Here is a 13584-nt window from a genome sequence, read left to right on the forward strand (position 1 = left end):
TAAAGACAGAAGAGAGGAAGGAAATGTGACTGAGAAGGAAGCTTAAGAGATGATCAGGGGGTTAATGTGGGCTGGCCTGGAGAGCAGGAAAGCCTGTCCTTGCTACAAACCTGTAAAGTACAGAGAATTACTAATTACCCAAGTTACAATGTATGGGAAGTACATCGGCCAGCCCAAGAAGTCCTGCATCAAACCTAAAATAAAAGAACCACCTGATTGTGTCTGACTAAACTCTGCTTCTATAGCTGTATGCCCAGATATCTTTTGGGGCTTGGGTATTTGCTGAAATCCTCTAAGCCTGGGTGAGATTTAAGCCATTTCTCTTGCTCTCCTCTGGCCACACAGATTTTTCCAGCAGGTAACTGCTTCAGTTCAACACCCCCTCCCTGACCCTTTTCATTGGCTTGCCTTGCTGCTGTCCAACACGGAACGTACTGGGTTGAACCCTTTAAAGGCATTCATTCATGACACATACACATATATAAATTAATGGCATTTGTCAAATGTAACCTTTAACCGGACATAATTGCTGCTATTCTTCATACCCTGCAGGGATTTCAATTGTTGAAGTTTTCTGTTGTCATGACCATCCATGATTCTTTCTATTTGCTGGTAGTAGCTTTGCACTAGTCTCTCAACACCATTGCTAGTCACATAAACGCTCTCTACCACAGCTTCTATCAGTCTCTCCTGCAATACACAGCACAAATAGGTGTTCATTTATTGAGGGAAGAATTAAAATAGAAGACGTCCAGAAAATGTCAGTCTGGTGAACCTGAAGCCCTGTTTGCAGAGCTGCTGGTCAGCAGTTCTGTCGAGAGAGGGCCAGGCCATCTGACTGCTCTCTGTCGACAGAGTGGATTTCTCTTTCAACCTGCTTTTATGTGTAGACGCAACCTGTCGACAGAAGTTTTGCCGGGAAATCCCTTCCAACAGTTACTTCTGTCGACACATGTTTCTCGTGCAGACACAGCCATAGTGTCCTTCATTTTAGCAAAGTATTTCCTATTTCTTGAAAAGTTAGTTAGGGACTGATCAAATACCTTGAAATCCTCTCCATCTTCAGAGCTTTGCTTAGTAGCTTCTTGCCGCGCATGCTGGAGTAAAGCCCGCCCAATCACTTGTTCCATGTGCTGCTGCACAAGCTGAAGAGCTTCTTGGATTTCTGCAACTAACTGCTGGTGAAAGTCCAAATGTGTTTGTTGAGTTTCCTCCTCCAGCCTCTCCTCCTCTTCCAGAATATGAGATTCCTGGTAATCCGACACAAGCTGTAAGACAGCTAACCTTCCACTACATGCCTTTATGGCCATACAACTGGGCATTAGAGTCTTGATTCTTTAGGAGACAAAGTCATGCTTGGATATAGATATCTAGATAAATGGCCTTATCTCAAGTTGAGTATGACACTCCTGTATGTGTGGTTTTTAAAAGAAATTCCCTTCACCGCTGCAACAAGGTTGTCTTTGACTACATTTATTGCTGGCTCCCTTGTGTGATGGGTGAGTGATTATGTATTTAGAATATTTATCATGTACTACTAGGTGGCAAAGTATTGCAGAGGGTTCCATTTTGCAGATGGAATGTGAAACTGAGATCTTAACCACTTCTGGTACCTAAGCTTTCAACAGCTAGTGTGACAGTATCAATGGCCTGGTTTTACTCTAATGTGGTAACTACAATTACTTTCTACAGTTTCAATTATTTTGCTCCCTACTTCTTTTCTTAAACCATTATTAAGATTCTTCTAGGCTCTGTTAAATGGACGCTGTGTTTCACCACAGAGGCAGCTGCATTTTGGATTTGAATGAAGCAATTCTATGGAAAATAGCTAAATTAACATGGGATTCTTTGTAGTGAAAGGTACTACGTAAGAACTGTGCTCATGCATGCATATAAGATGGTGTTGAAGTAGCACATTTTAAGTCTCAGAAGATGATGATAATAATACAAAATGCCTGTTTTAATGGGCAAGAATGGGAAACTGAGGCAAGTTTTAAACACATTTAATAAAAGCCAGAGAAAAATAAACAAAATAAAGACTTTCTACAGAGGAACATGTTCTAAGCACTGCGATTATTTCTCTGTCCCTTGACACTGTCTGGTATAAATGCTATTTGCTTATTTGATATCTATTAATGATGGCAAAACCAGTCACATGCAGCTTATGTGCAGCAAACTAGGGATATGTTGGATTCCCAAGAAGCCCCTCCAAATGGGAAGCACTGAAAAAGTGCCACGTTTCTGAAGCGAATTCTTTTTTCTACTGACCCATGAGCACATGGAAAGCAAACACAATCTGGCATAGCTCATTGCTGAGTGACCTGGGCCAGTTCTTTCACTTCCATGCCTCAGTTTTTCCATGTGTACAAGAGGGATAGTGATACTGGCTAGAGGCAGTTGAAAATTTTTTCACAAAACTTTGCCATTGAAAACTGTTTCGCCAGAACTGAAAGGCCTTGTGAAAATGTCCTGGGTTCAATGAAAATTTCGTCGGAATGTTTCTCAGGTCAAAGCTGGAATTTCTGAAGTTGGGTGCGGGGGAGGGGGTGGGGAGAGAGAGAGAAAAACCAACCCATTCTGAACTGGAAGAACCAGGACCTGAACCAGGTCTCCCATGTCCAACGTAAATGCGCTACGTATGATGCTACTGGCTGGGGGTGTGTGTTATGGAGATGGTATTGGCCTCAGTCTCATGGTATGTCTACACAGTAGCCTTACTGCAAAATTAGGTAACCCGAAATAGCTTATTTCAGAATAAGGCTGCTACACACTGGGGCTGTGGCCATACTAGCCCCTCCTTTCAGAGGGGCTATGGTAATGTAGCACTTCAGAATATGCTAACGAAGCACTGCCATGAATATGCAGCGCCACATTAGAATAATGGTGGCTCCATGAACTTTGAAACTGCCAGTTTCAAAATGCACACTACTCATGTAGCCAGGGGCCTTTTGAAACAAACACCCTGATTTTGAAAGCCCCTTCTTCCCAAAAACCACACTGCTGTAGTGTAGACACAGACATCGGCTAAACACATGGTGCCTATTTTGAAATAGAGCCATGGGACGCACTATGGCTTATTTCAAAATAGGCATTATTCCTTGTCTTAACAGCACCTATTTCCAAGAAATTATTTTGAAATAGGTGGTGCTCCTAGTGACGTGAGGGTTACTAATTTAGAAATAAGTCAATCGAGGCCTACACAATGGTTGTGCCATGTAGAAGTACCCTCATGTTTTTTTTGTGAAAAACTACAGAAGGTCTAATTTTTGTTCTGCACTGGAACAAAAATTTTGGAACCCTGAACTATTTTGTAAAATGAAATTATTTATCAGACAGCCCTAATTGTAATCAGAGCTGCGAATGAAAAATGTCAAATAAGAGGAAAGTATTGTTATGATAGCCAGCTTTCATGAGAAACAGCTCAATGTTTAAACACAACGTGCTATGTAGGGGCAGATTATTCAGATATGTCCCATGACTGCAGTAGATTTCAAATCCTTCAGATTGAGTGCTTATGCTGTGACATATCTTGCCCTTTCATGTCCAGGTGTCACATTAACATGTAAGTGAGAAAGATGGGCTATAACAAGAACACGACTGAAGAGTAAGTTTACATGAAAAACTGCATTCCAACTAAGTATTATTTAGAATGAAAAGTGAGACACTTTTCTTTCACTCTTAATTTTTTTGAGGTTAACCTTCCCACAAAATAAAATGAATCTGGCAGCTGCTTGAAGTAACTACATTCTTACATTCAAGATCTCCCCATTAGGTTCTGACAATGGCTCATATCATTCTGTCTGATCTGACTTGTTTTTTCCTCTTTTGATACCTACTATTGATAATGGGCCATTTCCACCTTGCTGAACAGACCTTGTCAGCTCTGGCCATCCCTTTTTCTGGGACCCCTTTCTTTAAATACCCCTCTGAAGCCACCCCCCCATGCACCTGATGAAGCAGGTCTTTGCCCATGAAAGCTTATGCTCCAAAATATCTGTTAGTCTATAAAGTGCCACAAGACTTCTTGTTGTTCTTGAAGCTACAGACTAACACGGCTACCTCTCAGATACATTCCTCACAGGAAGTAGAAAATGAGGGTAGAAGAACTATAACTACCCATAGGTATTCTGCATATTTCCACTAGATTGTTTTGACACATCTTTATTTATAACTCACGCAGATGCTTCCAATTCTTTTTTTTTAAGCCAACAAGAATTTTATTTATCAGGGTTTTTATTTACAAGGCACAAATGTCATCTCATCATAGTTGAACTTTAGGTTTGTGTTGCTGCTTTCCTGAGTGACATTTACATTTTTATACTAAATTAGAAGATTCATTGCCCCCAATTTGCTGCCTAGCAGCACATCGAAGATGGCGTGTGCTCAAATTTAAGTGAGTTTTAAAAAATACTGTAGAAGTAAACAATTTACAGACTCTGTTAGACAATCCAAGTTATCCCCTCAGGTTTCTAGTTTTGGTTCTAGCACCCTGTTATCATTCTTGCATTTATTTATTTTTTTTGGAGGTGGGGAGGAGGGGTCCCTCTTTTTGCTAGTCACATCCTTCCCCTTTTTATTGTGGCAGTGGGAATCGCAAGATACTGTTCTTCGCATGTCTTCAGAGGGCCAGTTTGTGAGCAGTCTCTATAGAGCAATACAAGAGAGGAAGGGTAAAAAGAATGCTTTATAGAAGCTGCTCACAAACTGTCCCTCTAAAGACATGTCAAGAACAGTATCTTATGATTCCCACCTGCTCTATCCAGCATCTTACTGGGGAACATAGTCTTTGCTGCAGGTCACTGTCCATGTGGGTATCAAATGGGAGTTAAGCTAAATGCAAAAAACAGGAGCAATGTGGTAAAAAATGTGCTTGTTTTTTTCAGTTTTAACCTTAGGCATTTATTTATAGTATCCAAGAATCTTACATTCAGTAACATTTTGATGGGCAAATCAAACCATACCAAACAGTTATCCAAATTATATGGCCAGCCTTGTGAGTGGATGACCACCACAGAACAGATTTTTGCATCTGTTGAGAGACATAAGAACCCTTAGGCCTATTGAAGGGCCTTTACAATGCACTATTACTCACTCGTGGTGGGAATTTCTGTTTCCTTGTTGCAGGGGGCTATTTCCTTTACGTGCCAGCACTGTATATTCCAACTGTTTCTATTGCAATGATGATATTTGTGCTAAAGCACCTTACGTGTCAATGCTGGGAATATTTCTGAATAGAGGGTATTCTTTTTCCCTGTCACTTTTTAATATCTCGAGACTCAGAAAGCTGCTTTCAATACCAGACATTACAAAAGTCAAGAACTGTAGCAAAAATGGTCAGGGAAACAATACATACCATTGCCTTCTGTAGTTGCCAATGGTGTTCGTCTTGACAGTGGGAAGAACTCTGTTGCAGAGCGTGTTGCTCTCTTAGTTCCTGAAGTAAGCTTTTCTTCTGGGACATTTTCATGTGAGTCAGGATAGCCATAGCAACATTTCGGACAGCTAACCTTCTCAGAACTGCACTTAGCAAGAGTCTGTGTTTCCGTAATATGTATTCAGCAGACCTGTGAAAGGGACCATGAGTTTTTAATCTCCATTTATCAGGTCAGTATTTAGGTTCAACAATGACAGTCATGGCTCAGAGATAAGACTTACAACAAATACAATGTGTATCTTGTGTCAGGTCTGTCATATAAATTATATCCCAGAGTGCTTTAGAGTGTCATAGAGGGCTACTAGTAAGCATTAATATGACATAGTGTGTGTGTGTTTGCTTTTCCTTATTGTAGGATTCTTGTAGTTTTAGCTAGTGAAAAATTAATGCTTATTCAATATAAATCCATGGGAACTCTCTTTCTCTGTCTGACTAACTGATGAGTCCCTTTTCATCACTCCCTACACAACCCTGGATTATCCTAGAGGTTTTCATTGAGCCTGCAGTTTTAAAGCATTACTCAGTGATAAGACCATACTCACTCCTCACTGAGGCCACCTAACCGGCGTAAAACACCTTGGATAATCTTCTCATATTTCTCAGACAGGTGCTTCTGCATCACAGCAGATAGCGCATACTCCTTGGTCCACAACTAAAAGAAAAGGGCGGGGGAACACCCACAATATTAAGAATTCCTCATTTTAATTACTTGAAAATGTTGCCAAACTATGAAGTAGGTTTTTATTTTATACAGGTTGAACCTCTCTAATCTGGCACTCTCTGGTCCAGCAACATCTGTGATTTTAATTAGCTGGATGTTCACACATCATGGGTGTGGCCAAGCTTTCCAGGGTCCCATAAAGTTTGTTTACAGCTACCAGTCCTGGCTCTCAGTGTTCTGTGCTGTTATTTTGCTCTAATTAATGTCATCAGTCTTCTAAGAGCCCAGTAAGCAGCAGAAGTATTGGTAATGCTGCTACACAATATAATCTCCCGTGGTATGGCAAATTCTCTGGTTCAGTAACGGTCAGGTCCTGAGGGTGCTGGACTAGAGTGGTTCAACTTGTACTAAGTTTAAGAACAATGTTACAAATAATAATTTCCCTTTCTCACAAACGCATAGTTCATACTGCAGTATTTACAGATGCCCCTGCTCTCAAGTTATATTGTTCAGGAGTATTTATTCCAACATGTATGGGCCTGATCCTAAGCTCAGTGAAAACAAAGGGAGTCGATGTACTGACTTCAGTGGGCTTTGGATCAGGGCTGAGACATGCTTCCCATTGATTTGATCTTGGTATCTCCATTTGTCTGTTTAACTACCCTCTGTCAGACAGGCACAATAATATTTTAACGAGTGATGTCTGTGAGCCTCAAAGGCGGGATTTTTTTTTTTTTTGAACACTGCATAAAATCACACTTGAAGACTCTTTCTGAAGGCCAATGAGTTTTTTACCTTTTCTGAACAAGGTGAAAATTTGTCGTCTTGTATCAGACATCAATTCCAAACAGAGACAGAGGCTGTGGCCACACTTGGCCAAAACTTTGAAATGGCCATGCAAATGCACTTGAATATTCAGCACCTCATTAGCATTAGGATGCTTCCGGCCACGGCACTTTGAAAGCGCCGCTTTCAAAAGTGTGTGGCTTGGCGCGGCTACACAGGTGCCCTTTTTCAAAAGACCCCGCTCCTTTTGAAATCCCCTTATTCCCCTCCGCTGGGAAAGGACCCCCGTGTAGCCACGCCGAGCTGCGTACTTTCGAAGTGCCACGGCCGGAAGCATCCTAATGCTAATGAGGCGCTGAATATTCAATTCAGCGCCTCATTAGTAATCTTCGAAATGGCCATTTGCATAGCCATTTCGAAGTTTTGGGTGTGGCCACAGCCAGAGAGTGTGAGTGAGGTAACATCTTTTATTGGACCATATCTTATTACCTCACCCACCCTGTTGCTTTAGTAGCCTGTGACCAAGAGGCTACACCAATATTATGTACTGCGTACAGTTGACAAGATAAGGAAGACAGTGTTATCTACTGGATAGGAAAGGAGAGGAAGTCTGGGCTTATGGGTCCAATTTATGACTTTCCTATTCACCCACTCTGTTACTTTGGAAAAGAGTTTAATTTGCTGGAGTCTCAATTTATCATCTGTGCACTAAAATTTACAGGAAATCTCTTCCCCTGACTCTCCCAATGTTTGAACTATGTTTGTCTTTTAGACTGTAAACATCTGGGGGCAAGGACTGCCCTTAACTTTGTCTTGTACTGTGGTAAGCATATTGCTTGAACTTCCATAGCAATATAGGAACTTAAGCCCTACGCTCTTCTGTTACTATTGGCCAAAATGCACTTTCTAATATTTGGTGGAATAAAATAACAAGGAGACTTTCTATATTTTGAAGTCAAACTTGTCCACTCCAAACAGGCTACAAACAAGTGAAGTGACTCAGACCGCTTGCAAAGAAGGGAAATACTTTTGTTTCTACTGACCATCAGCACTGTCTATAAGGCTGAGTAAACTTCCTCAGAGAAACTGAGTGAATCACATTTTTTGCTGAAAGAACATCTAGCAGAAGATCTAAACAAAGGCTAAAGGTTCTGGCAATGACTTCTTGGAGTAAAAAGGACTACTGAAACTGTTCCTACATCGACGGTTCCCCCTTAGTGAAGACTGCTGTAACCAGGCTTGCATACAGAACTAGTTACATACACTCAGCTCCTCTGTCATAAAAGAGAAGAACATATCACTGAGAGAGGGCGGGTGCACAAAAGTGGCATTATGCTTCCTTTGTGTTCCTATCCTCCATCAAGTCTGCACTGGTCTGATCCAGCTTCCTACCACAGGTCAGAACAATATGGACGCTTCTTTAAATTATAACAATGGCCAAAGACAACAGGTGGGCCTTGCTGGACACCAGGAAGCCCTGGTTATGTCCCCTTTCTCTGGAGTAATTTGCTGCCTCTATGGCTACGAAGGGTCTCCTCTGATGTGCCACTTCAGAGTTGCTTTGAACCACTGAGGTGAAATAGTGAGATTCTTAGTCAAGAGGAAATCTGGGCCTTAGTCAGATAAGTGTTTGTCAGCAAATGGAAAGGGGAGGCATGGACAGAAAACTGGATTTTCTGCTGCACTCAACTTCCTTAGCTGCACCAGGCTGTTAGACAGCTGCGTAAGCTATTCACACGAACGTCTTCTCAGGGCAGATCTGTGACTGAAACCCAGCATAGGTTAAAGATACTATGGGGCTGGTATAACTTCCACCACTTGAGTATGGTCCCTGGGAGTGCTCCTTGCTCCATGGTTTTGCCCTTGTACCTGCCTTCAAGGGGGACAGGGAGCACTGAGAGGAAATGGGGCTATCAAGAAGGCTGGTGCAGCTTATATATGTTTTTGTACATGAGGCTGTGTGGAGAAGAACTGTATACCCCTGAAGCATAATCCTTCCCTGAACCCTCCGGGGCCATGTCTACACTGGCCCCAAACTTCAAAATAGCCATTTCGAAGTTTACTAATGAAGTGCTGAAATACATATTCAGCGCCTCATTAGCATACGGGCGGCCGCGGCACTTTGAAATTGATGCAGCTCACCGCCGCGCGGCTCGTCCAGACGGGACTCCTTTTTGAAAGGACCCCACCTACTTCGAAGTCCCCTTATTCCCATCTGCTCACAGGAATAAGGGGACTTCGAAGAAGGCAGAGTCCTTTCGAAAAGGAGCCCCATCAGGACGAGCCGCGCGGCGGTGAGCTGCGTCAATTTCGAAGTGCCGCAGCCGCCCGCATGCTAATGAGGCGCTGAATATGTATTTCAGCGTTTCATTAGTAAACTTCAAAATGTCCATTTACATGACCATTTCGAAGTCTGGGGCTAGTGTAGACATAGCCCTGCAGTGCAACAGCACTGCCCCTCCAGCATACACCTGTGCTTGACTGGGACTCTTTGGCCCTAAATACTGGTAAAGTGTCACAGGCAGGTTAGTTTTGATTAGTATTACACCCAGCGTATGGATGGGTAAACTGAGGTAGAGTGGGTGGGTCACATGACTTGCTCTGTGTTAGAGAGAGTCCATGGCTGGACAGGAACTTAAAAGTTCTGATTCCTCATCCCCTTCTAATGACTACAGTCCACTATCAATACAGGAAGAATAGCTGAAAGTGGAAGTATGAAGGGTGGAGATTAATGTTACCAAAAGGTATGCTAGAGACTATTTGGGAAGAAGAAACATTCCAATCACTGTGACATGTTCAGCGTCCAGCAGACTCAGAGAGGGAGATAAGAAGCACAAGATATGTCAAAGCTGATTTGTGAAAGCAGACTCTGACTGACCTTCGCGGGAGCCAAATTATGGATCTGGGAAACTCCCTGATGGAAGCTCCTTCCTCCGCCTGTGTCTCTGTAGGTTGGGCTGCAGCTTTGTTTCTTGGCAACAGACCAATTATGAGATCTGCTGGAGCATCCCGAACAGTGGGAACTGTGCTCAGCCAACAAGAAAATGGAATAGTGCTCTACACAACCCCAACTGTCCAATTGTATGAGTTATCCTCACACATAACGGCAAACTGAATACCACGATGAGCTCACTTGCGTGTTTTCTCTCTCCCTCCTTCCCACTCCCTCTGCCTTTTTTAGTCTGGAATTTAAAAAGGAGGGGTGGATGCTGACATTTTTATCACATATGCTTTCAGTAATACCAGAGGGAGGGAATGTTGCTCCACCAGTCTGTAGATGGTGTGTAATGAATGGTGAAAACCAAGTAACAAAGCTACCCAAGCCCAGCATGATGCTGTGTTTAAGCGATACACAGATTTTAATTTATTTTAACTTGTGAGCGAAGGGGCTATAATGCAAATTGCTCCACATTTATTTTCATGCTTTATTTATACTTGTTTGCACCAGTTGTTTCCTCTAGGTTGCAGGGCAAAATTAAACTATCAGAACCTCTCTTAAAAATACGAAGCAATAAAATAAAGAGGATTTTTTTCTCAGAGGATTCCCATTTAGATGTGCATAATTCACAAAGTGTAAAGAAAAATACACTCCAAAGATGGATAATCCACTATATTTTAAAGGAATCTTAAATCATCTTGGTAAAAAAGCTGTTGTTCCCTTAGGAAAAGTACTCTGGAAATGAAGAGACTGAAGAATTATGTAGAATAGTTAATCATGAGCTCTTAAATTCTTCAAAATTCAGATGAGCTATGTGCCCTACATAATTATGCCTTGTAAATTAAAATGCATGTAAATCTATTATATATATTAGTTCCTATCCCTTCTACCTCACCTTAATAGCTGAGTGCCTTCCTGGAAGGCATTAAGTGACATGACTAATGTAGTGTGTGGTTCTTTCTCTCACCCTCGCCCCTTGGGAAGAATTGCTCATGCTGTGAAATGTTTGTTTTGGTGGGGTATTGGGTTTTGGTTTTGTTCTAGTTTATAAACAAGCACACGAGAAGATGGGTTAAAGATGTGCACCTTACATTTGGAGTGGAATGTGATGAGGCCTTTGATTCTTAGGGAAATGTACCAGCACACCGATAACTGGTATAATTATACAGCTCCAGCTCTGTTGTAAGCCAACCTGCTTTCTTGGTGGATTCAGAATGCCCCTATTTGGTGGTATTTAAACCACTTCAAAGAGACATACACCAATCATGGGAAGAAAAGAGACACTAAATCTTGAAAAAGCCTCCAACATGGACAGTCACACCAGCTACAGCAACATAATTTTCCTGGCACATTTCTGCCTGCCTTTTTCCAAATATAAACAAGACCTAAGTTCCTGTGGAAGGTAGTTCCACGCTTACGGATGGGCCCTTCGAAAGCTCTTGCATAGACAAATGTTACATTGAAAGATGCACTGCACAATGTTGATGGTTCTTTAGAGAGGGATGTGATAAATCTGTTATAATAGATATTCCTGTAATTGGATAATTCTCTGCTATAGCCTTATTCTTTTCAAAAATAAAGCTATGAAATATTATCCTTTCCTTGACTATCCCATTATGCATGTTGCAATGCACTAAAACTGCATGGTATTAAACTGTCTCATTTAAATTTGGAATACATGCTCCATATTGAACTGAATGTCTCCTGAATTCTGTCCTACAGTGTGGTCTAAACAGCTGTTATCTACCATCTTAACCCTAATGAGGAGGTTATGTAATGTAGTTTTCACCTTGCAATGGTACATACACATGCTCCACACTAATGCAGTTATTGCTGGAGGAACCCAGGTCATGGAGGATAAATATAAATGACTGAAATGCAGACCACACTTGGTATCTCTATATATCTTGTCACTAGCTAATTTCAGATTTCCGGAAGATGAGCTAGTGGAACTACCTTCTGAGCTCTCTAGCCCATAATGGCCATGGTATTAGGATCTGTAGATAGCTAGGTGGCATTATTAGGAAGGGGTTCTAGACCGTTCTCTTTCTCCATCCCTTTCATTGTTTTTCCCCTTGTAGCTCATCTATCCATTTCCCTCTGTTTCACTTTCTAATTTCCTCTCTTTTTTTCTCACTGATAATTTTGAATATCTGTCTTCTCCCTTTTTTTCCTGACTAAAATACCACCTTGTCTTGATAGATCTCTTTCTGTCCATCCCTTTCAAACATTTATTTTACCCAACCCTGTATAGCTGTTTGACATCAATTCTGTGTCACAACCCTCCTTGGGCTAGGATCCCTCCAGTTGGAAGGAAAGCTGGCTCATCATACCTCAGTCCCTGGATTCACACACACACCACCATTTTTGTCATTGTGAGTCTGATCCAAAGCTTCCTGCAATCGATGGAAATGCAATCACTTGAGTTCACTGCGGTCTGGATAAGTCCCTAATTTCTTTATCATTTCATTGGCTTCAAACATATATGTCACCCAGGATTAGACTATCTTTCATTCAAAGACCTGAGACGACTCTCTCAAAACCTTCTGAAGACTGGGTCTTTCTCTGACAGTTCAGCACTGGCTTTACACACATTTTTAAGAGACTTTCTCCAACAAATAATCAGAGGGCAGAGCAATTTTTATAAACTCAAGAAAGAAGTAGGGAAATATAGGAATTGCACATGATGCCTATTAAGTAGATTTAGACAATGCAAACATGTAACGTTAGTCCCTACCCTTCCTCTAGAATGTCAATTTCCACCACTCAAAAGCTAGTTTAAGCATTAGTAGCACCTTCGCCTAGTTTTCAGTGTATTTTAACATTTTGGCATTCCAAATGTTTGCGTAACACAGAAACAGAATAGGTGGCTAAAATACCTATTTTTCAGAACAGCTGACATAACAGGCTAGCTAGTTCCACTCTTGGATGAAAAGAAATATAAAATCACCAGATAAGATGCACATGGAAAAACTTGAAACCAGGGAAAGGCAGGTGAAGCATTATTAAGAATTTCCTCTGACCTCTGGACCTGGTGGTAGGGGGCCAGCATCTGGCATGCCCCATCAGCTGCAGCTGGCCCTTTTACTACCAGACATGGCCCCACTGCCACTGACCTCCTCCCCTGCCTCTGGCCCCTAACCTGCTGCTGTGGGATTCAGCCCTGGCCCAGGCTGGGCTACCAGCCACAGCCTCGCTGCCCCTGGCCCTGGGTGAGCTGCCAGTCCTGGCTGTACTGCCAGATGCCACAGGCTTTGTCCCTGGCCAGGCTGCTGGATGCCAGCCCTCCTACTGCTGGCTCCTGACTTCCTGCTGTTGGGCTCCTGTCCCAAGGACACAGTGGTCCAGGGACATCCAGGTGTTTCCAGACCAGATAGTCACAGTTTGGAGGTACAACCTGTATAAGATATGTAAATTTATATCAAGAGGTGCTATATAATCACACAGGATCACTGCTGAATTTTGAAAGGACAGCACAAAGTGAAAGCCAAAACAGGTATGAAGAACTTGTGACTTGAGAATTTTTGAATCCTTACCTGTTTTTCTTGTTGCAGCTGTTCTTGGAAGAGCTTCCACTGCTTTTGTCTACAGCTGTCCCATTTCTCTAATTGAAGGATCAAATTCTCCAGACATTCTTCTTTTAGAAGTTCACATTCTCTTAAAGACATGCCAGTCTTGGTGGGAAGAATCTGAAGAAATAATTCTTGAACCAACCCATCTAAAGCATGGGAGGTTCCAGAACAGAGTTCCTAAGAAAACACAGAG

The 13584-nt window shown here is 42.0% G+C and overlaps 1 protein-coding gene across 8 annotated transcripts in view; it reads right to left on the reverse strand.

Moving 5' to 3' along the window:
• The window catches only part of EVC (EvC ciliary complex subunit 1), a 74019-nt gene that overhangs the window by 15496 nt on the left and 44939 nt on the right, over positions 1–13584 (reverse strand). For 7 of the 8 annotated variants that reach the window (XM_074992478.1, XM_074992473.1, XM_074992477.1 and 4 more), the window contains 5 exons: positions 13356–13568; positions 5977–6086; positions 5354–5564; positions 1044–1250; positions 546–690 (listed from right to left, as the gene is read on the reverse strand). In XM_074992478.1, coding sequence (XP_074848579.1) covers positions 546–690; positions 1044–1250; positions 5354–5564; positions 5977–6086; positions 13356–13568 — 886 coding nt within the window. The remainder of the gene's footprint in view (positions 1–545; positions 691–1043; positions 1251–5353; positions 5565–5976; positions 6087–13355; positions 13569–13584) is intronic. The other variant, XM_074992480.1, reaches the window with a different exon arrangement.

Source organism: Carettochelys insculpta, chromosome 4 (assembly GCF_033958435.1).
Source record: "Carettochelys insculpta isolate YL-2023 chromosome 4, ASM3395843v1, whole genome shotgun sequence".
NCBI classification, from domain to species: Eukaryota; Metazoa; Chordata; order Testudines; family Carettochelyidae; genus Carettochelys; species Carettochelys insculpta.